General features: G+C 37.9%; 1 protein-coding gene across 4 annotated transcripts in view; it reads left to right on the top strand.

Annotated features, from left to right (window-relative positions):
* Hmgcr (HMG coenzyme A reductase) overlaps positions 1-25,082 on the top strand; it is a 239,892-nt gene that overhangs the window by 175,793 nt on the left and 39,017 nt on the right. For all 4 annotated transcript variants that reach the window (XM_067157567.2, XM_067157573.2, XM_067157581.2 and 1 more), the window contains exon 8: positions 22,676-22,792. In XM_067157567.2, coding sequence (XP_067013668.2) covers positions 22,676-22,792 — 117 coding nt within the window. The remainder of the gene's footprint in view (positions 1-22,675; positions 22,793-25,082) is intronic.

Here is a 25,082-nt window from a genome sequence, read left to right as displayed (position 1 = left end):
TTGAATTTTTATCTTTTTAATCTTGCAGAGCTCCAATATGTCTGCTGTTATTTCAGCTTTTTGTATCGTATAATATTGTTTAAAGACTTAATATGTTATTGTTGCATTACAAGGAATTCTTTCTCTTTTGACAGAATCAAGGCCTTGTCTTTGCCATGATCAACTCCTGTATATTGATTATTTTTATAATATTCGCCTTATATTGTGTAGATTATACAGTACTATTGCTATTCTATTTACGCGTTATTCATTATTCTGTTAATTTAACACTGTAAGTCTTTCTTCTTCGGATGATTTTCTTCTAACCTATCAATTTAAAGATGCGTCTCAAGCCTCTTGAATGTAATGCGTTTGCTCTCTATGATGATATTAACGATCTAACATCTACTTATAAACAACTAAAATGTCTACATTTGAATTTATATTGCAATCATTTACCTTAATTTAACGAATAACTTACCTTCATTTATCAATTTACAATAGAGCCGTCTTTAACAATTCTAAGTCTTGTTTTGTCTTAGCCTCTGCCATGTTGATTTTGACTATTTCGACTTCGTGCTATACCATATCTCTTTGATATATTATTGAGTTTCTGCGTTCTGTTTAAATTCGTTATCGGCAATTGTGACCATCTTAACTCCACTGAATTCTATTCTCAGAACAGTGAAGTGCCAGATTGGAAGTGTTTTGAACCCAAGAGGGTACTCAGAATTGTCCAATCAAGTGCTTGCTGTGTTGATGTGTTATCCCACCCGCCCGTTGGGGTATATTAAACTGAAAATTTCACTGTGTTAAATATCACATGCACCATACATACATCTTTATTCGAGACTGTTATGCCTTTGATCATTCAGCCTGCAAGCCTCTGTGAATTAACTATATGTCTCCACAATCCTCTATTTGTAACCAGCTCTGTGGCCACATTTAGTTCCATACCTCTTATCTTTAAATCATTAGAAACTGAGTCTAACTATTGACGTTTTAGTCTCCTCTATATCTCTTACCCTCCATAAACATGTCTGTTTTTCTTCCAAGTCGCCTGTCCTCCTCTATTTGCCTCACATGACCCCATTACGGAACCTGGTTTATGTGTACCTCTTCATCAATAAATCAATCACTCACTACTTATCTGCATTTAGGGCAGATGGCAGATTCTCTGTCTGTTGTTTTCCAAGCTTTTTCTTAAATGATTGCAGAGAAGTTGGAAATTAATTGAACATCTCTCTTGGTAAGTTATTCCAATCCCTAACTCCCCTTCCTATAAATGAATATTTGCCCCATTTCCTCCTCTTGAATTCCAACTTCATCTTCATTTTGTGATCTTTCTTACTTTTAAAGACACCACTCAAACTTATTCATGTCTTAATGTCATTCCACGCCATGCTCATGACAGCTCACAACACACCACTTATAAAAATTGTAATTGAAATCAGTAAGTTAATCCATTGAATCAATTACAATTTTTAAAAATCTAATATCCAATACGGTTACAATGAGATTTATAACATGTAACATATCGCTTAGTTGAGCAGCTTGTCTCTTTTCTCCCAAGTATTCCCAGCCCAAACTTTGCAACATTTTTGTAACGCTACTCTTTTGTTAGAGGAGAGATCCTCACTTGGACTATGTGCAAGTAGGGTAGCATCCTGCTTCATGAATCTACTGAGCTCAGAACATTTTAAGCAAGCCTTGGACCTATGGGAGTAGAGTCCCACTCCCATTTGACAGGCGAGGGACTCCTTGGAGAGGATTGTGGCGACGTTTAGTAAATTCACAGAGGCTTGCAGACTGAATGCTGAAAGGCATAACAGTCTATAATGATGATGTATGTATGTATATGTACTCTTTACCAATATAAATGGTCCGTTATTGGACATTATAACTCATTCCTGGTTGCCAGCGTTTCGCCCCCGTGTGCTAGGCTGGGCTCATCAGTTGGTACCTAGCACACCTACCAAGACGCATCATCATATGCACCCAGAACAAATTGAGCTGTTTTTCTTTGGATTTTTTCCAGTTCTTGAATCCAGTAATCCTGGTGAGGGTCCCATACACTGGAACCATACTCTAGTTGGGGTCTTACCAGAGACATATATGCCCTATCCTTTACATCCTTATTACATCCCTAAATACCCTCATAACCATGTGCAGAGATCTGTACCCTTTATTTACAATTCCATTTATGTAATTATCCCAATGAAGTTCCTTATATTAACACCTAGATACTTACAATGATCCCCAAAAAGAACTTTCACCCCATCAATGCAGTAATTAAAACTGAGAGGACTTTTCCTATTTGTGAAACCCACAACCTGACTTCTAACCCCGTTTATCATCATACCATTGCCTACTGTCCATCTCACAACATTATCGAGGTCATGTTGCAGTTGCTCATAATCTTGTAATTTATTGATAACTGTATACAGAATAACATCATCTGCAAAATGCCTTATCTCTGATTGCCCTTATTTATTCATGTCATTTATATATATTTATATATATATTAAGGTCCAATAATACTGTCCTGAGGAATTCCCCTCTAAATGATTACAGGGTCAGATAAAGCTTTGCCTACTCTAATTCTCTGAGTTCTATTTTCTAGAAGTATAGCTATCCATTCAGTCGCTCTTTTGTCTAGTCCAGTTGCACTCATTTTTACCAGTAGTCGCCAATGATCTAACCTATCAAATGCCTTAGAAAGGTAAATTGCGATACAATACATTTGACCTCCTGAATCCAGGATATCTGCTATATCTTGAGCTTCAGTGGAATAATCTTTCCTAAAGCTGAGCTGCCTTCTATTGAACCAGTTATTAATTTTGCAAACATGTCTAATACAATCAGAGAGAATGCTTTCCCATTGCATATCAAACTGACTGGCCTGTAGTTTTCAGCTTTATGTCTGTCACCCTTTTCTTTATGCATGGAGCTACTATAGCAACTCTCCATTCATTTGGTATAGCTCCTTCTGCAAACAATAATCAAATAAGTACTTCAGATATTGTACTATATCCCAACACATTGTCTTTAGTATATCCCCAGAAATCTTATCAATTCCAGCTGCTTTTGTAGTTTTCAACTTTTGTATCTTACTGTAAATGTCATTGTTGTCATAGGTAAATTATAATACTTCTTCATTATTAGTCACATTATCTATCTGGACATTATCCTTGTAACCAACAATCTTTACTTACTGCTGACTGAATACTTTTGCCTTTTGAAGATCCTCGCATGCACACTATCCTTGTTCATTAATGATTTCTGGAATGTCCTTCTTGGAGCCTGTTTCTGCCTTAAAGTACCTATACATACTCTTCCATTTTTCACTAAAATTTGTGTGACTGCCAATTTTGCTTGCCATCATGTTATCTTTAGGTGACTTCTTTGCTAGATTCAATTTCCTAGTAAGTTTCTTCAATTTCTCCTTACTTTCACAGCCATTTCTAACTATTTCTTTCCACCCTGCACCTCTTTCTTAGTCTCCTTACTTCTCTGTTATAATATAGTGGGTCTTTACCATTCCTTACCACCTTTAAAGGTACAAACCTGTTTTCACATTCCTCAACAGTTGCTTTAAACCCATCCCAGAGTCTATTTACATTTTTATTTACTGTTTTCCGCCAATCATAGTTACTTTTTAAAAACTCCTTCATGCCCATTTTATCAGCCATATAGTACTACTTAACACTCCTACTTTTAAGAACTTCATTTCTATCACATTTATTTTTAACTACTACAGAATAAGCTTCGTGTTCACTAATACCATCTGTTACTTTGGTTTTTGTATAGAACTCATCTGGTTTTACCAGCACCATGTCCAGAATATTCTTCCCTCTAGTTGGTTCCATCACTTTCTGAATCAGCTGTCCTTCCCATATGCCATTTGTTGGTCATGCTTCCTGTCATTTGCATTACCTTCCCAATTGACATTTGGTAAATTGATATCACCCACTACAATTGCATTCCTTTCCATGTAATTTCTTACATAGGTGATTATCTTATCAAATAATTCTGAATCAGCGTTGGCACTACCCTTTCCCGGTCTGTACACTCGCAAAGACATTTTTAGAGATGAACCTTACACCTAGAATTTCATGTTTGTCATCTTTCAATTTTTTTTAGCTTACAAATTCTTCTTTCTCAGGAATGAATACTCCCCCTTCTACCATTTCTATCCTATCTCTACGATACACACCCCAGTTCCTAGAGAAAATTTCTGCATCCATTATATCAATTCTCAGCCATGACTCATCTCCTATTATAATGTTTGGTAAGTATATGTCTATTAAATTAATTTTATTCCTTTCTTTACAGTACTTCTACAGTTCAACACTAACATTTTTATGTAATCCTTACTTGACTTTCAGATCTCTGTACCCTTCTCACCGCTTCCTAGACCACCCCGTTTCCTGGAATAAACAAATTTCCTTACTTATATGTACCACTGCAGTTTAAGTGAAGGCCCTCTGAGTGCAGATCCCTATCTTCTACCCACGCAGTAGGATGTAGAAATCTCCATGAAAAGAGAAATCCCCATCATTCATGAAGTTCATTCCTAACTTAGCCTTTATCCCCATTCTCGCTACTATTATGTCTTACTTCTAACTTATGATTACGATTTCCTGAGTCTACCCAGTTCTCACTCCCATACAGTAAAATCGGGATGAAAATAGGCCGGTGTAAAAATAGTTTCACCTGACAGCTGACTTCTTTCTAACAGAATACTGTTGATTGCAACCGCGAGCTCACTGAATTAGCTTTGCTGCAACTTGACACTGTTCCGCTTACTACACTACCAGCCTGGGAGAATACACATCCTAAATACTCGAAATGATCTACCTGTTTCAGTTTTGTATCCCCATCCTGACATTCAATTCTCTTAGGTTTCCTCCCCGTTTGACACAGTAACATAGCCAGGATCGGCTGGTGGTGGGGGGTTATAGTTACAAAATGATGGTAGAACATGATGAAGGTGTATGCATGACCTGTCATTACAAGGGCACTGATATAAGTGAATTACAGATCTATTGGTTCTTCAATTATGTCTCTGAATGTCTATTTAGTTTATTGTCAGTTTCTGTTTATTTTCTTTTTGTAAAAATTCCATGGGTGTGGGAATTTCTGACCCCCAGTGAACAGTCATCCCCCCTCCCCTGACTATACCCCTGTACTGACATCACTTTAGTCTTGGAAATGCTAACTTTCGTGTCATACTCATTGCACCTATTTTCAAGTTCCAAGATATTAGAATACAGATTTTCAGCACAGTCTGCCATTAAGACGAAGTTGTCGACATAGACCAAACTGTTTACTACATTTTCACCTACCGTAACTGAATCCCTGAATACCTTTCAGTAGAAGATCCATGTAAACTATGAACAGCAAAGACCTTACAGCCTTGTTTAACCTCTTTGAATACCTTGAACCAAGAACTCATTCTACAAACAGTTCACACTGTAGCCGAGTTGTGAACTTAAATGCCTTTGATATCGTTTAACAATCTACCGCTAATTCCATAATCCCTCGGTGAGCTAACATCTTTTCACACAGTACTCTGTCATATGCCTTCTCTAGATCTGCAAAACTTAAACTTTCTATTCCTCTCATAGCATTTTTCAATTACCTGGCATGTACTGTAAATCTGATCCTGACAGCCCCTTTGTGGTCAGAAACCACAGTGGTTTTCATCCAACTTACTCTCAACCATTGATCGCATCCTCCCTTCTTTAAGGTCAATGAACACTTTGCCTGATAAACTGATGGGTGAAATACCTCAATAGTTGTTGCAATCCTTTCTGTTCCCCTGCTTACATATAGATGCAATTACTGCTTTCATTCAGTCACAAGGTACCTTACTACCTTCCATGCTAATCTTATTACTCTCTAAAGTAATTTCATCTCTGCCTTCCCACTATAATTCACCACCTCCAGTCTAATTTGACATATTCCTGCTCTGTTATGACAGTGGAGTATATTTATCATCCTTTCCACTTCCTCAAGCATAATTTCACTTATATTATTGCCCTCCTCCCCCATGATCTCTGTTGTTTGTGATGTCAACAGAAAGATCGCTTGCACCAAGCCGAAATATTTTTCCTTCATAAAAATGAATGCATTGGAGACAGTTTTCCATTTGACACAGCTTATAGTAGGTAATATGTCCTCCTTTCTATTTTATAAGTTGCATTATATGACTTGGCATAGATTTCACATGGTATAAGCATATACTGTATTTTCAAGTTATTATTTATGAAACCTCACTTGCATAATTTTCTGGAACAGTCAAGTTTTGAGAGTTTCCTTTTGCAAAAATCCTATATGTTTTTCATAGTATTAATATCAAGACAGTTACCTGGCCTTTTTGGCACGCTTCCTATGAAAATGAAATGAAATGATGTATGGCTTTTAGTGCCGGGAGTGTCCGAGAACATGTTCAGCTCGCTAGGCGCAGGTCTTTTGATTTGGCGTCTGTATCTATTACGGAACTATTTAAAATAGTTTTACTTGAGTCTGCCTTGTCAATACACATTATAATGATAGAAAACTATTTATTTTACCATACATGTTTTGGGAGACTCATTCATTCCCTTTATCAGTGATGTCAGTTCAAAGAACAAGGGAAATGATTGGGTTAGATTGGACAGATTGCAATGAAACTTGATAGTACAATCAGTTAAGACATCATAAACTTAATGGTAATAGTCATTCTGCCATAAAATAATATTTACTTTCTTAAGAAGTAGTAATTTGTTCCTGCAGTTTTAAATGGAATGTGGTGTATCGAATGCATCGATTGCAATGAAACTTTGTAGGATGATCAGTAATTAAGACATCAAAATATCACTACATACTTACCATTATTACATATGCTGTCCACAGCATGACAAAATGAGCGATACTGAAGTCCGGGAAATACAGGAATCTGGCATTTTCCTTGTTTGTGTTATTGGACGATTATACTTATAACATGTACATATATAAATTACCGAGAGTTCATACTACCTAATATTTTAGCTTCCTGTATTAACGACACATAAGTACTTAAACCATAATAATTGGAAATATTCTTATAGTGTGCATGTTGGTACAATAGTAATGGGATGGGAACCTACCCCAACCTCCAGATTTTGCGTCAGTTGCTCTACCAATTGAGCTATGGTGACCTAGGTCATATTTGTTCTGTTGGAGACGATCTAAGCTACAGGTCTGGCACTACTACCATCACTCTGTAGCGTGAGTTCAAGACGCCCGTTGTGGGCCAAGTCGATGAATATTGAATTTTCACAACCGCATTGTAATCAAAATTGATTTTCAACCTATTAGGTTCGGATCCCACTGCTGTTCTGTACTTAACATCTCTTCAACACGTACTATATGTATGTAACATGATCTAATAGGTTGAAAGTCAATTTCGATTACAATGCGGTTGTGAAAATTCAATATTCATTAGTACAATACGTTTGTAGAGTGTGAATTTCTGTTTGTCTTATCAAAATCTTATTTTTAATATAAAGTGTTTTATGTAAATTTAAATGAGAACTATCATTATATTTTTACAAAGCATACATGAGAGGTCATTTATGTCATTATCAGCTCACTGCTCTGAGCAGTGCCCAGCTACCTTTCAGCAATTAATTATAATGCTACTGTTGATTTTATGGCAAAATGATTATTACCATTAAATTTATGATATGTCAGTTGATTGATAATTGAAGTTTTGTTGAAATCTGTTTGGTCCAATCAATACAGTTCACTTATCAGTGTGCATTTTGAACCATCTGCCTCTCCTCTTCAACGTAACTTTCATCAGAAAGAGAAATATTTTTTCCAACTTTCTATTGACCGACTCTGATGAGTATGTCCACACAAGAGGCATTTCCTGTTACAAGACTTTTTTTTTTTTCCTGTTGGGATTTTCAGGCTTTCCTTCGAGCTGCTAGAAGTCTATGATAAACATTAGATATGAACAGATTTACTCCCCTTTCAGCCAATTTGGGTACTGCATCAACAGCAGCAAGCCTGGGTTTTAATTTGCTTTTTTCTGATGAGAAAACAATCAACAGTTAGTAATTTAATTTTTCTGTCTTTGTTGAAATGGAACGTATCTCTTTGTATTGCTGAATACTATTTAGAGTCTCCCCACCCCACAGAAGTATTTCATGAAAATGTCAGAATTGCACTACATTCCATCAGAGTCCTATCCAGGAAAGACAAATATTATGGATCTCACAAGGAAACCTTCAAAATTAACTGTTACCACACCACAGAGCAATTACTAGCGAATCAGTGAGCAAACAACATGTAAATGGAAAGTGCAAGACCTAAGAATAAGCACCATGGATAAAATAATGAAGTATAAGTAAACTTGTGTTCTCATCCTGAAGTGTTGCAGCTCATTTCAGGCACATGGAGTTGAGCTTCATGTACCATTTCAACCACATACCAGCCCTCCTGTTGTTCTTAAGTCTCTGACAATACCAGGAATCAAACCCGGTCCCCTGAGGATGGCGGCTAATAGCGCTAACCATTACGCTATGGAAGCTGATGGGAAAAAGAATGAATTTTTTTTTCACTGAGCGAGTTGGTCATGCGGTTAAGGTTGTGCAGCTGCATGCTTGCATTCACAAGATAGTGGGTTCACATCCCACTCTTGACAGCCTCAAAGATGGTTTTTTGTGGTTTCTCATTTTCATTAAGGCTTTAATTAAGGCCATGGCAGTTTCCTTCCCACTCCCAGCCCTTTTCTATTCCATCATTGCCATAAAACCTATCTGTGTTGGTATGACATTAAAAAATCTAAAGGACTGTACATACTGGGTGGGCAAAATAAAACTGGCCCGGAAAATATTTATGATATATTTACAACAACAGGACTGACACGGGATTGACCCTTGTTAATGAACATCATAGAAGATGCTGGAAATGGCCACCACTGACGTCGAAGCAGTGCTGTGCTCTGTTTATCAAACTGTGAGACACGCGTAGTAGCTCTGCCTGAGGGAGAGCAGCAATAGCGTTTTCAGTGATCTCATGTAGCTCTTCCAGTGTGTGAGGCTTTTTGATATACACCTGACCCTTCAATTTGCCCCCAAAAGTAAAAAGCATTGGGATAGAGTTCAGGTGATCGAGGTGGCCAGTTGATTGCACTGCGTCTGCTGAATGTTCTCTCTTCACCAAAAACCTCATGCACTCGGGACAAGGTTGTCAAGGCAGCGTATGCTCCGTCTTGCTGAAAATATCCATACAGTCGTTCATCTTCTGTAAGTTGATTCGCATATGGATTAAACAGTGTCTGGACGTACGAGTTAGCATTAACAGTTTGGTGAAAGAATTGTGTTATGACACCAGACATTGCGCATCACACACCAATCTTGAGATTATGCAATGGCTTTTCAATGTACTGATGGGGATTTTCTGATGCATAATGGTGCGTGTTCTGTGAATTCACATACTCTGACAGTCTGAACCAGGCCTCATCTGATTAAATGAAAAACTGAGGATCCGAAAAGCCTGGCTCCACTTCACTCAGAAACCATCAACAGAACTCAATACGCGAAGATTCGTCTGGACAGTAAATTTTGTAAGGCAACAGATGCAAGTCCTTTTTGATAATGTTTCAACACAACGATCTCTTAATTCCCTCTTACACAGATAAACAGCATTGAGATTTCATCGGACTTCATTCCAGGTTTTCCTTCACTCAAGCAATGTATTCTGGTGTTTGAACTCTTTTTGGATAGTTATGGTTTTGCACCATTTTGCCACTAAGTTTTGCATTGCAGACTTTGCTGCAGGTTTTGCCAAAACACTTTCAGTCTTAAACTCTTCTGCAAACAGGTCCACACAGGTTTTGCACAAATCGTGTTTCGCATAACACTCGACAATGAACCAGCGCTGTTTTATCGTGAGCACCCTTTTGTGTTGCATTCAACTAGTCACTAAACATGTCTGCTCCTCTTACTCACTCACACGCAGTGACACAATGACGTACTTGGGACAGAGCATGCGGGAGATGGCGCAGGTGCAGACATGTGTCAGCGACCACTTGGTGCATCAAAATCACAGTTTCCAGCATTTCTTGTGATGGGCAGTTCTCCTGTTCATAACATAAATATATATAAATAAATAAATATTTTCCGGGCCAGTATAAATATATGGTACAGTTTCATGAAGCCTTTCAGCATCCCTCTCTGAATAAAATAAGCACCTCCGTAATCTGCTGTATGTGTAATCACAACTGTAGCTTCTTCTGCCTCTTACCTCAAAATAATAAAACACAAAAGTCTGAACATTGTCTACTAGGTCTCCCACTGTTTCTCTTACCTTCCCTGGCCAAGTTTCTTCTCCTTTTTCTTCGTAACTTATTCACCTTTTGTGTCACACCACTCCACTGATTCATATGCACAGCTTCAGCCACTTTGTTGCCTAGTTCCATGGCTAAGCAGTTAGCATACTAGCATATGGTCCAAGGGGTCCCGGGTTTGAATCCTGGTTGGGTCAAGAATTTTAAGTTTCACTAGTTAATTCCTATGGTTTGGGGGCTGAATGTTTGTGATGTCTTCAGCATTAGATTTCATCTTAGGTAGGGCCCTATCCTCTCGGGCATACAGGTCGCCTATACGGCATAAACTTGAATGACCTGTATGAGGCCTCTCCAGAGGCCACGCGCCATTATTAGCTGCTATGTTTATTCCTGTGTTAGCCTTCATTGTCTTCATTGCAAAAATACTCCTGGCTTTGTTCCCTCCTGTTATTATTGTCTGTCAACTTCAGCTTATGAATATGCCATACAGTTTTCACTTCTTTACTCCAAACTCTGTCTAAATTATCTTTGAAATATGCTACTTTAAATCTGCTACTCACTTGCTTCATATAGGATACCATTGATTATATCTGTTGATCATTATACAGGGTGTTTGGAATGGACTAAGCAGAAATGACAGAATATGAAAGAGGATGTTGTAGGAAGTAAATTGGTGGTGAGGACCCAGATAGATACAACCAACATGTAATCAAATATTGTAAAACAGTTGTCTGCTGTGCCGTGGAACATATATGATTACCTAGAAAGAAACTTTTATGCAGAGCTCATGAGTTTACATGCTGTCTAGGCATAAATACATGTAAATACTTATGATTCTTATGACTTAAACACAAAAACATTCATATGCCTAATTAAACCAAGGTGAAAAATGTGGTGGTGAAGCATCGATTCGTTATTATGCTTATTTCAGTGCAAGCTTTCACACCTTGGTGAATTTGCTTGGTCAGTTCTGACTAACCTAAACTATCTTTCCTTCATGTCAGTTCTATATATCTCACTTCACTGTACAACAAGCCTGGGGATATTGCGCTTTGTAAGTACATGAAATGGTGCATCTGTTCCAGTTTTGTATTCCCAACCTGATGTTTAATCTTTCCAGATTTCCTTCTATCTGACCTTGCTTTAGTCTTGGAAATAGTAAGACAAGATCATCAGTATAAGGCAACCTGCTTATCATTTCTTTTTATACAACTGAATCACACTTTGGCAGTTTATGTCTTTCTGTAAATGATCCATGAAGAATAAGGTGAAAAATTATGGCTTTGACTGCAGTGAGCAACAAAGATTTTAAATGTTGACTACATGTTTGTAATCTGAATGAAAAACTCAGGCTAATGATCACAAGTTCAAAATTCGAAAGATGTACTTAAAGTGATAATTTAAACAATATATAGGCCTACTTCAACTAAGAATTGTAGAGTCCAGTGTACTGGAAACATGTTCCTTAGGATAATGTAGTAAATACAAACTGTTATGACTTACTTGCCTTAATTCCTTTCACTCTGGTGTGGAGCATAGGGCACATGTTAGAGCTCTCCATCTGACCCTGCTCGTTGCCATCTTCTTCATGTTAGTCCAGGAGTATCCAATGGCTGTCTCCTCTGCTTCAGTGGTCCTGTGCCAGGTCGTCATCGGTCTACCTCTCCGCCTTGCTCCTTGAGGGTTCCATTCCAGACAAACTGTTATACATTCATAAATTATGTACAGTGGAACCTCTGCTTTTTATTACACTTAAGTCATGATTATCTGTTTGTACATGTAAGGTGCCCGTCAGTGTGAGGGGGTTCTTCTGGATAAAATTGTGTACCATATATACTCGTTTTTTTTTTTTTTTAACTGGAGAAGCATTCAAAGTTTCATACAAGTAAATAATTTTTATATAAAAAATCTTAAGGTTCAGCTCTTGAATGTTATTATTGTAGCATTCATTACTGATCCCATTACAAAACCATGGTAAATCTCTCAATTCTACATGCCCCTTATGGATGCAGTACATTCCACAGTCTGGGTCTGAGATGTTCTTTTCCAGGAAAAGATGATTTAAAATCCCCATTCAAATCAGAACATTAGCAATGACTGACACTCTGTGTGGTGGTACTTTGCTTATTAGTAGGGTCCGGAAGTTTATGACCTAAAGAAGTATAATAGATGCAAGTAAATATGCTCTAAAAACTAGCTAAATATGACCTAAAAATTTTAAAAATGACAAGCATTTTAGGGATAGTTAGCAATTATTAGAGTATTACTAACATTAAACGTGCCAAAAAGTGATTAGCGGTAATACAGCAGATACATTTCATCCTGCGAACTGACAGAGCTACCGTAGGTACATTAAATCTTTATACTTTCCATTCATTATCATTCAGGTGTAGCTCTCACTCCGTTTTCCTTCAAACAAATAAGAAAGTAAAAAAATAAAACACGACTAATTATTAGCATGCTTTTTGGTATCTGTCTACTATGGTATTTTGAAATCCTGTGTTTGAAGCGATGCAGATAACATATACCTACCTTATTAAAAATGATGCCTCAGTTTAAAAATATGCTCAAAATATAACCAAATACGCCCTTATAACACTAAAACAAGAAAAAAATGGCCAAAATATGCATTTATATGCAACATAAAATTGCTTCAAAAAGGGTCAGGAACCCATTATTCAGTTATTTTTCAGATTTTGGGTAAAGTGATCTTACTTATTAGCATTCTTATCGATACTGTGCTGTATAATGCAAGGACTTGGCTTGAGAGGCTTCAGGCAGTGATTTCCAATCCTGCACCATCTGTAGGAGAATATTCATCACACTACAATACTAATTGCTTGCTCTTTCAGGCACTGTTGCTTCATCATCTCTACCTTGCAATCTCAATAAATTCTGTCTTGTGTTGAACCAAGTTGTTGGAATGTGGTGGCACCATTCAAAATAGGCACTCAAACTACTTTATATTTTCTGCTTTAAGATTTAAACTTTTACGCCTCTTGAAGGATTTTTTATATGCTAAACATTTCAATGCTTACAAGGCATTCACATTCATCATTTCTTGACTATTTTCTTTTAAAAATTTTAGTTTCTTGAGAAATAAATCTATTCCATTTTAAATGCAGTTTTTCACATGTATGGTTGTTTCCTGATTTTAAAGGCATTATGTTGGAAATAAGTATCAAACAAAATGAATATCAATATTCATAAGAAATTAAACGTTATTTTCAACCAGAACAGAAGGTCTTTTGTTGCTGACATGACATTGATAAACTCCTATCTCCTACCATAAGACATATGAAGTTATCATTGGATGTACAGTAGATACTTTTTTCCTATCTGGTGGAATTGAAGTGAAACGTTACCTGATTTTCTGAACAAGAGTTTGTTGCATAAGAAACCGGATGTTTCTTCAGATCCTTATATTGTTTCTAGAATATTTTGGTCTTAGTTATACCTTGTAGGCAGCCTCTGCATATTGATGAAGGAGTTTCTTTTGTGGCTTTCCGTTTATGAATGAACATATACGCACACCTCATATCTAAATGCCCTTGACCTTCAGGTCTTTCTGTTGTGTCATTCATAGAGTACAAATGTTCTGTTCATTCATAAATGCTGGCTGTTCACAAGCAAGACTTGCATTTGGTGGTGTATTACCTACGTCAAAAGAATTGGTTGATTTATCCTTTATGCAGGAAATAAGTATCTGGGTACTGTTATATAATACAATTGTTGAAATTATAATTCCCTTCTTTTTTTCTTTCTTTCTTTCTTTCTTTCTTTCTTTCTTTCTTTCTTTCTTTCTTAGTTTAGATAATTTATACTATTACTGAAATACAAAAGCTACCAAGAGTGAAGTTTATTTGACAAGTTAAGGAAAGAGTTTGGGGGCATCAATCAATCAATCAATCAATCAATCAATCAATCAATCAATCAATCAATCAATCAATCAATCAATCAATCAATCAATCAATCAATCAATCAATCAATCAATCAATCAATCAATCAATCAATCAATCAATCAATCAATCAATCAATCAATCAATCAATCAATCAATCAATCAATCAATCAATCAATCAATCAATCAATCAATCAATCAATCAATCAATCAATCAATCAATCAATCAATCAATCAATCAATCAATCAATCAATCAATCAATCAATCAATCAATCAATCAATCAATCAATCAATCAATCAATCAATCAATCAATCAATCAATCAATCAATCAATCAATCAATCAATCAATCAATCAATCAATCAATCAATCAATCAATCAATCAATCAATCAATCAATCAATCAATCAATCAATCAATCAATCAATCAATCAATCAATCAATCAATCAATCAATCAATCAATCAATCAATCAATCAATCAATCAATCAATCAATCAATCAATCAATCAATCAATCAATCAATCAATCAATCAATCAATCAATCAATCAATCAATCAATCAATCCTCTGCAGTTAGGGATTTTGCCCAGGTGGCAGATTACAATTGTTTACCTAGTATTTTTTAAGAAGAACGAGAAGAAGAGCAAGATAGGGAGATAATGTACCGGGAGCATCAAATGACGAGTTATCAATATGAGGGTGAACTCTGCACTATGCTTTGGATTTCAGTAAGATTAAAAGCCGTGCAAAACGACAAGCTGAAGGACGGACTTGTAATGATCACAACTCTCATCTTAAATTGTGCTGTTGCCTATGGCAGGGTCTAATTGATTTCATTTATTCACTTTTTTATCCAAAGTAAAGCATGCTCTTAGATACTTCTCCCATTCTCACCTGGATTTAAACCTGCAATACTGAGCAGGTCAGTCTAATTATTATTGGTGATGATGTCAATGGACATTCCCATGATAATATAACATAAATATAAAGACAGGCCATATTTTGAAATGTGCCTTTCTCCTGACAAAATCTACCTAAAAATGGAAACCAGTCATCCGGGGATAGACTGATTATAAGAGGGAGGGGAATGAGGAGTATGTCTTATGATATTTGAGCTGATAAAATTACTGCTGAGCCACCTTGGAATAGTATTAACAATATTTAATGCAATGATTTCTGTACAATGCCTAGCACAGAGTGAGAGGGGTTGATTGTTATGGTAGTAACACCAGCCAGAACATGTGGCAACACAGCACTCCCACACATTTTGCTTGGTGCCCCGTGCTGAGCGCTGTCAGAACACACATGTTGTTTTAATAGAACTGAAGAAAGGTTCGTCAAGAAGAAGTCCCAGCTCGACTGATGCACGTCCATTCTGATGCATGGAAGAAAGCACACTCCAAAAGGATGAAAACCTCGTGGACCTGCAAGAAGACAAACAGTTGAGATCTCGCAGCTCTTAGTGGCCCTAATGAATAATAATAATAATAATAATAATAATAATAATAATAATAATAATAATAATAATAATAATAATAATAATAATAATAATGATGATGATGATGATGATGATGATGATGATGATGATGATGATAAAAATAATAATCATTCTTATAATTATTTCAAATGGGCTTGCTTGAGACCATGCTTCTTCAGCTGTTGGGCTTTAATTTTTGTCACATCTTTTCCTGGTAGCTCCTTTCTTTATTCATACATGGAGGCATCTTTCTTCCTCAGAGATTTTTCCTAAGAACACTGACTTTCTTCTGGATCTCTCACTGCCTGTCTATTTTGTAAGTCATCAGCTCAGTTCTTTTATGTCCTCCTCATCTCCATCAGCAAGGTGGTACAGACTTTCTTGTTTCACCAGATGGTGAACAGGCAGTTTGTCAGTCTGTCAGGTTACTGTCATGTCACATCACCATTGAAAGCTACCCTCCTTTTCCTGCCACAGTCAGAGAGCCTCTCTATGGCAATGTAGAGCTCTGGATTATGATGTTTCTGGCATTCACTAGCTTCCAGTACTGGATCTATGATCTTCCTGAGAATTCTTCTCTCTCTGACTTCCAGTTTTTAAATCAAGCCTTTTCTTTTAGTGACAGGCACTCCATGGCATAACAGAGCTTTTGGGTGGATGACTGTTGTGTAGTGTTTCAGCTTCAGTTTGCATAACAGCATTGCTTGTTGTAGGTGTTATGAGACAATTGATAGGATAGTTCCAACTTGTTAACTCTCATGGAGAGAGCTGCTTTCTCTGGCAAGTTGGGTTCAGTCCAGTCACCGAAGTATTTACATTTCTCCACCTGATTGATTTTTACCCTCTTCTAGTGACATCCATACAGTATGTTAGCCTCTTTGATGTTATTAAAGTATTTTGTTTTCTCCAGACACACTTGAAGTCCTGCTTCGACTGCCTGTCTTGTTACCGGGTGAGTTGGCCGTGCGGTTAGGGGTGCGCAGCTGTGAGCTCGCATCTGGAAGATAGTGGGTTCGAATCCCACCGTCGGCAGCCCTGAAGATGGTTTTCCGTGGTTTCCCATTTTCACACCAGGCAAATGCTGGGGCTGTACCTTAATTAAGGCCACGGCCACTTCCTTCCCATTCCTAGGCCTTTCCTGTCCCATCGTCGCCATAAGACCTATCTGTTTCGGTGCGATGTAAAGCAAATAGCCTGCCTTGTTAGACATTTGCCACTATTTCCAGAGATTAATCTATCAATGCCAAGATCTTGCCTCTGAATTTAACTTCGGAGTGAGTGTCATTAAGGGTTTACAGATTGAGTCTTTGCAGTTTGTTGTCTAGACCTAGTTCCTCGAGAATTTTACTAAGGGTTTTTCTGTCCACAAAGTCATAGGCTTTCCTAAAATCAATGAAGGTGACTACCACTTAACGGTTTCTAATCTAGGAGTATACTAGTACTGTTTTTAGGTTGAGGGTTTGTGCAGCTTAGGATGGGCTCTTCCTGAAGCCTCCCTGATATCCCTCTCTGCCCTTCTTAGTAAGACCTTAGACAGGACCTTGTACATTATTGGGAGGAGAGATATCCCACAGCAGTTGTTCACTTCTTTAAGATCTTTTTTTCGTAAAAGTGGGTGCAATTCATAGCTGAGGTCTAATAAGATGGTAACTTCTTCTTGAATAGCTGGATGATTTGACCAACTTCTTCCACTGAAGGAGGTATAATGAGTCTGGGTTTGATGTTATTTGCTAGTAGTCAAAGTCACTAGATGGATGACATTTGAGCAGGTTCTATTGAAGTACTCTACTAGGAGGAGGCAGTTGCCCTGATTACTGTGATAATTAACTGTGAAATGTATAATTTTAACTTATGTAATTTATTAGACTTTGTCGACTGGCAATGTCTGGTGAGAGGAGGTTGAAATAAATTTTCATTCTCTTTGTGATTAAGTCCTACATAGCAAAAAAATAGCCATCTCTTCTGCCATTGCAGTTGTTGTCTTTACTTATCGCTCTGTTCTAGGTATTGAGCAAAGAATTGGTTAAGTATTATCATGAATCTAAAATCAGACTATACTAGTTCTTTTAGATCCATTAGTTGATCAATGTAACAAGTGGATGAACAAACTAATAGCCGAGCGAGTTGACCATGCAGTTAGGGTCGCATAGCTGTTAGCTAGAATTCGGGAGATGGTGAGTTCTAATTCCACCATTGGCAGCCCTGAAGATGGTTTTCTCTGGTTTCCCGTTTTCACACCAGACAGGACAACTCAGGAAACCATTCTCAGGACAGTTGACACTGGGGTTCGAACTCTCGTCTCATGAATGCTGAGCCTGGCTCCATAGCCGTAGCATGTTAACATGCGCAGCCACTCTGCTTGGTTATGCTATTCATCATCATCATCCTAAACCATCTCCAGTTTCCCGGGTGTGGTATATGAGCCTTCTCCATCTCATCCTGTCCTTGTACCATTCTTCCTCCACCAACTTGTCCCAATCATGACCTCTCAGCAGTACATCGCTCTTAACTAAATCTATCCATTTCCTTCGTGGCCTTCCCACGGGTCGTCTTCCTTCTACTTTTCTGTCAAATTCCTTCCTTGCAGTTCTGTTTACTGGCATCCTCTTCATGTGACCAAACCACTTCAGTCTTGATATCTGAATCTTATTGAGGAGAGAATCATCTATTCCTACTTCTTCTCTAATTTTCTCATTCCTAATCTTGTCTTTCCTGGTTTTCTGGATCATAGTGCGTAGGAATTTCATTTCAGCTGCCTGAAGTTTGGAATTATTTCTACTGGTCGGTGTTGTGGTTTCAAGACTGTATGTAAGAATTGGTGTATAATAGGACTTGTACAATGTCATTTTTGTTTTCATGGGTATTTGCTCATCCCACAGCAGGTGTCTTACCTGGTGGTAAAATTGTGTTGCCTTTTTGATTCGATTGTTCACCTCATGTTTTGCTAGGTTGTCATTTGATATAACGCTACCCAAGTATTTGAAAACTGGAACGCTGTCCAGTTGAGCTTCATTTAACCTGACTATTGGTTCTGCTCCTTCCCCATACACTTTCATCACCACTGTCTTGGTCTTGCTGATGTTTAAACCATATTTCTTAAACTCCTCATTCCAGCTTTGTATTCTCTCTCTCAATTCCTCTTCTGAGTCACTCCAGATCGCAACATCATCTGCAAATGTGAAGGCTTTGATATCTCCATGTTCTTTCCTTTTAATAGATTTCATTACTACATCCATTACAATAATAAATAGAAGTGGTGACAATGAGCTGCCCTGCTGCACTCCTCTCTTTGTTTCAAACCAGTCCGACAAACCACATCCTACTCGAATACAGCTTCTGTTCCCACTATACAACATTTTCACTTTGTCTATGAGGCTGTCTCGCACTTGAAGTTCTTTCATGCATTGCCAAATTCTTTCCCTTGGTACACTATCGTATGCTTTCTCAATGTCCAAAAATATTAGAAATAAAGGCTTGTTCTTCTCCCAGTATTTTTCCATTAGCATCCTAATTGCAAATATAAGGTCTGTAGTTGACCTTCCTGGTCTGAAACCATACTGCTCTTCTTCCAAAATTGGTTCAACAATATCTCTGATTCTGGTCTCTATTATTTTTTCCAATATTTTCAGGACATGAGACAGTAGTGTGATACCATGGTAATTAGTACATTTTCGTCGGCTTCCTTTCTTGAACAGAGGTACAATGATGCCCATCTTCCAGTCCTCAGGAATAGTATTTTCCTCCCATATCTTGTTGAGCAGTCTATAGAGCCATTGGATTCCTGGAACTCCCGCTGCTTTCAGCATATCTGCACTTAGTTCATCTATTCCCACTGCCTTTCCTTTCTTCATGCTCTTGAGCGCATTTTCAACCTCAAGCCATGTAATTGGTGGTTCAGTTGTGGTTCCTCGACTTGGCTCTCCTCTATCCGTTGTTATGTTTTCTGTATCTCCATTCAGCAGCTTTTCGAAATAGATCTTGAGTTCTTGTTTAATTTCTCCCTCTTCTTGTGCCAGAGTTCCATCATCACGTTCTATTGCTTTTATGGTCTCTTGATCCCTTCGCTTGTTTTTCACTACTCTGTATAGCAATTTCATATTTCCTCTACTGTCCTCTTCCAGTTTGTCTGCAAACTCATTCCATTTCTTCTCTTTTTCTTCCCTTACAATGTTCTTTACAGCAAGTTTCTTGTTCCTGTATACTCCTTGGAGTCTGTATTTCTTGTTCATTTCGTTCTTGTCCCTGTTTTTGTTTTTCCTTGTCCAGTGCCTTCTTTATTTGGTTTCTTTCTTTCACCGCTGTTTTCACTCTATCATTCCACCATGGTGTCTCCTTTTTTCTTTTGATAGAACTTGTAACTCCACATAGGTTTTTGGCTTCTCCCACAAAGGTGTCTTTGAAGGCCTTCCATTCTTCATTAACGCTGGTTACTTCACACTTCGGCAAACTCTGTTGAATCCTTAGTTTGTATTCTTCCTTTATTTGGACTTCTTGCAACTTCCAGGTTTTAACCCTTGGTTTTTTCGTAATAAGTTTCTGCGTTTCATTTGCCTTATGTTTGAAGTCTACTACCAACAATCTGTGGTCACTGTCCATGCTTTCACTAGGGATGACCTTTACATCTGTGATGTACCTGCCACCATCTTTATTTGTGATTACGTAGTCAATCAATGTTCTATACTGGCCATCCCAACTGTACCTTGTTATTCTGTGACTGTCTCTTTTTTTGAAGAATGTATTTTTGATTATAAGATCATTTCTTCTGCACAGATCTAATAGTTGTTCTCCTTCTGGGTTCCTTTGTCCAAATCCATGTGGACCAATGATGTTCTCGTACCCAAGTCTGTCTACCCCAACTTGCGCATTTAGATCTCCAATAATAATAACATTTTCCTCATTAACTGTATCTTCCAGGTCTTGCCGAAATTTCTCTTTGTGTTCCTCACTGCAGCCTGTCTGTGGGGCATACACTTGTATGATGGTGTACTTAGTGTTCTCCAGTTTCATGAACATTTTAATGATTCTATCACTTTTGCAGATAACTTCAGCTGTAGCATCAGTCCTTTCATTAATTAAGAATCCAACACCATTTTTCGCTACCTTCTCCTGTCCACTCCAGTATAATTTATAACCTCCACGAAGTGTCTTACTTCCAATCCCTTTCCATTTGGTCTCACTTAATCCCAATATTGATATTTTTCTTCTATCCATCATGTCTAGGAGTTCTTCTAACTTTCCAGTTAATGATAGAATGTTCATAGTTCCAATTCGGTATTTGGGACTCTTTTTTATTTGGGGTTTCCTTTCAGAACATTGTATATCATCAGCCTTACGGTCATCATACTTTACAATTGTCTGAGAGGACGTGTCAGTCCGGTCTATAATATTCTTTCCGAGGCTCTTTTTCTTATTGAAAGCAACTGTACTCAATACTCTCCTGCTGACTTGTTAGGCCTAACGCATAAGAGGATTTTCTTTCAGGGTTTACTCCCTTAGCCTTTGAGGATGCCTTCCTCGTCCTACAAGGCAGTAGGTTCCATCTGTACACCCCAGAAGGATGGGTTGCCTCTTCCGCCATCTCCGCCGTACCGAAGTCCATCTTCTCCGCCGTAGATGCCGTTGAGGTCTTCACCCTTAACCCAGGGCAAGGGCCCTCCATATTTATGACCCCTGGAGAGAGGGTGTCCCAGTATTTTAAAACCCCCAGGAATTGGGCTACCTGTTGGTCCGCGGGTTGTATTGGTTATTTCAACCAGCCCTACATACTGTAGGGGCCCCCTATCCGCCACCTGGGGACGCGCTCTGTAGGGGTCAGGTTCCCCTGGTTACTTATTGGAAGTTAACCCCACCCACAAGGAGTAAGGTTATTTGGGTTATGCTATTGTCCCCCATAAATATCTTTGTGCAGCTAATTATAACACATTTGACAGGAAAATAACCATTTATGTCAGACAGTGTATGTCGTGGAAAAGGGAATCTGCTGATGATAGCTGGAATGTTGGCATTAGATTACCATTGAATGTTATGAGATCAGTGACGTTATCATAGCTGAATGATATCATCATTGGCTTCTCATCAAGGTGTCTGTGGTTAAAATCCCAGTCACTGCATGAAAAGTCATATACCTTTGCTTTGAATTCAACAACTGCAGGACCACTGGCTATGATCACAGAAATATAATTCTCTGAGCCTGCCTATTTTGCGTGCATTATAAGGCAAATTTCAAATTCAGAGAATTCTCTGCTGAGAAAGAAGTGTGGGTGGGTGTAATAGATAAATAAATGCTGTAGAATATTGACATGTTTTCAAATCCAAATTAACCGGAAATTGCGGAGATGTCAGTGGACTTCCTTTGTGCCCAAATTGGACTGAGTTATCTGATCCCAGCCAGTAAGGTGTTCTGTTTCCTTTTTTCTATTTTGTGAGAGTGGTACTCTGCTTTTGTGTGGGATCTATTTTGAAGGCATTGTGCTTCCTGTAAGGTCACAACACATTATTATGCTGCCTCACTCTGAGTTTCGTCAGCTTATGGAGTATGTGTGTCATAAACCATCTTGCAACTCGCCTAGCTGTATCTCACATATGTGACAAGCTCATATAATGCAGAGAAAGTGTCCTTTCAGCAGTTATTATTTGTCATACTGTAAGGTTATTTTATTTTTTTCAAAATTTAATTTAATTTCAGTTGGCTGTGGTTTATTCTTAAATTATGTACATAATTTTCAGCAGTTATTATTTGTCATACTGTAAGGTTATTTTATTTTTTTCAAAATTTAATTTAATTTCAGTTGGCTGTGGTTTATTCTTAAATTATGTACATAATTTTGAACTGGAGTTGATACTGAAGTGAGTGGTACATTTTCCATATTGGATTTAATTTATGGTGAAGTTTTAAGGATTTTAGTTTTAAAAATGTTATATGTTTTGTTTCTTAAGTTGTATGTTTCAGTAATTACTTGCATTGTAATTTATTTGTTTGCTTTTCTTCTCTGTTCAGCCGCTGGACATTCACAAGTGAAGGTGACGAAGGCTCAATAACTCCTCTGGTGTCTGGTGAACATACAATGACATCGAATCGAACTGATGATGTTGCATTCCATGGTTATATTATGAAGTAAGTGTCAGTCTTGCTAAAGTGAGTGGAAAGAGTGAAATGGGAAGCTTGTTTCTCGAGAGTAGCATGCTTTTTAAATATTTAGTATCTTAAAAATTTTAGCAAAAGAAAGAAACTATTGGACATATTTATTTTGGAGGGAGATACTCAATGAAATCAAGGTGAAATTTTGCTTGATATACCAAATACATTGAGTAGAGTATGTTTGGGCTCATAAATGTACCGAAAAGAGTGTTTTCAGGCATGAACCACCATCACAAACCTTTGCAGACTTTCTTCATAGTTATAAGTTTTATGTCATCCTTCTCATTTAAATACAAATGGTGGTCACCATTTCAGTTTATGTTCATTGGAAGCTGCTTCAGCTAAATTTCTGAATTAGTGATGACTGGGAAGTCCATGCCTTTGATCATGTTGTAGTTTCCCTGTAGGAGTACTGGTTGAGAAAGTAACATGCTTTATATGCATGACTGAGGAAGGACTATTCAGTTATAGTTACCTATACCACTTTTTCTGACCATCTTGTCGCTGTGTTGACTGAGGGTTGTGGTCTCGGACCAGCTCTTCATTCTCTCCTCTATTTTTGCTAACGGAGAGACTGCATGGTTCAGAGGAGAATTATGTTAATCTTTTAGTTTTTTCTGTGTTGGTGACCTATTGTTAATTGTATTTTGGAATATGCTTGGAATTCATTTTGCTAATTACAAATACCTGAAACCATCAATGACTATTTTGAAGTTTCTGTTTCTACTAGTTGCTTTACATCGCACCGACACAGATAGGTCTCATGGCGACGATGGGATAGTAAAAGGCCTAGGAGTTGGAAGGAAGTGGCCGTGGCCATAGTTAAGGTACAGCCTGGTGTGAAAATGGGAAACCACGGAAAACCATCTTCAGGGCTGCCGACAGTGGAATTTAAACCCACTATCTCCCAGATGCAAACTCACAGCCGCGCACTCCTATCCACATGGCCAACTCGCCCGGTAGTTTCTGTTTCTGGTAATAAAGCTGGAACTGATGTATTAAGTTACTACCACTGTTGAAAGCCATTGCATCCATGCATCTTCATTGTAGACTGTTATGCCTTTCAACATTCAGCGTGGACACCTTTGTGAATTAACTAAAGTCATCCACAATCTTCTATTTGTAACTAGTTATGTGGTCTCCTTCAGTATCCCATTTCATCTTTAAATCATTACAAACTGAGATTTTTAGGGTTTTGAAAGCAGAAATTTTGCATTTTGATTGGTACATTTAGCATTTTGTAGCATTTATACATTTGTAATTTATCATTTTATAGCATTTTGAATAAAAACATAGAATTTGAGTTAACTGTGATAAATAGGTAATATTTGTTGATAAATAATGTGAAATTGAAGGCACTTTTGCATAGAGCTAACAGTAAATAGCAGTAGTCTGGCCAAGGCATCCTATTACAGTAATGAAGTAGACCATACAGTCAGCGTCTCAGTGCCTAGTGTGTTGGGTGGCATGAAATAACCTGACCACCCTAAGAGGCCAACAGTTCCATGCGGATGAGCCTTTAGGGAGGGATATGGTCCCTTAGTGGAGGTAATGTCACTGGAATTCATAATGGTGGAGGGCAGCAGTTTTGTTATTTATAGTGCACATCGGCACCAGCCTAGGTATCAGCTGATACAGAGGTGTGACATACATTTGGGAATGTAGCTATAGTGGCATAAACTATCTCAAAATGGACAATGGGAAACCACCTCATATTTAATCCCCAGAAAAAAATCTTTAGCATGACTGGAAAACTTAAAGCTAGGGTCCCCAGTCCCCATCAGCCCTTCAGTGGGCAGGGGGTGCTAAGAATCTCTGAGCCAGTCATGAGAAGGATAGCAAAATATTTGTAGCTTGTTTCAAAGTAGAAAGACTCATAACAGAGAGATGAAAAGATTCGAGATCGACGTTCTTGGAATTAGTGAAATGCGTTCGCCTTATTCATTAAAGAGTGCAGTCAGTGGTTACCAAGTATATTATTACGGTAATTCCTACTTTTAAAAGCTTATTCTTCTACTTATGTCATTCCACGCCAACTCTCCACTGACAGCTCAAAACGTACCATATAGCCGAGCATCTCATCTCCTTACTCCCAAGTCTTCCCAGCCCAAAGTTTGCAACACTTTAGTAACACTACTCCTTTGTTGGAAATCACCCAGAACAAATCTTGCTGCTTTCCTTTGATATTTTTGCAGTTCTCGTATCAAGTAGTCCTGGTGAGGGTCACATACACTGGAGCCACACTCTAACTGCGGTCCTACCAGAG

The sequence above is a fragment of the Anabrus simplex genome, chromosome 1 (assembly GCF_040414725.1).
Source record: "Anabrus simplex isolate iqAnaSimp1 chromosome 1, ASM4041472v1, whole genome shotgun sequence".
NCBI lineage: Eukaryota > Metazoa > Arthropoda > Insecta > Orthoptera > Tettigoniidae > Anabrus > Anabrus simplex.
Note: the sequence above shows the minus strand (reverse complement) of the source record. Positions and strands in the feature narration are given on the sequence as shown.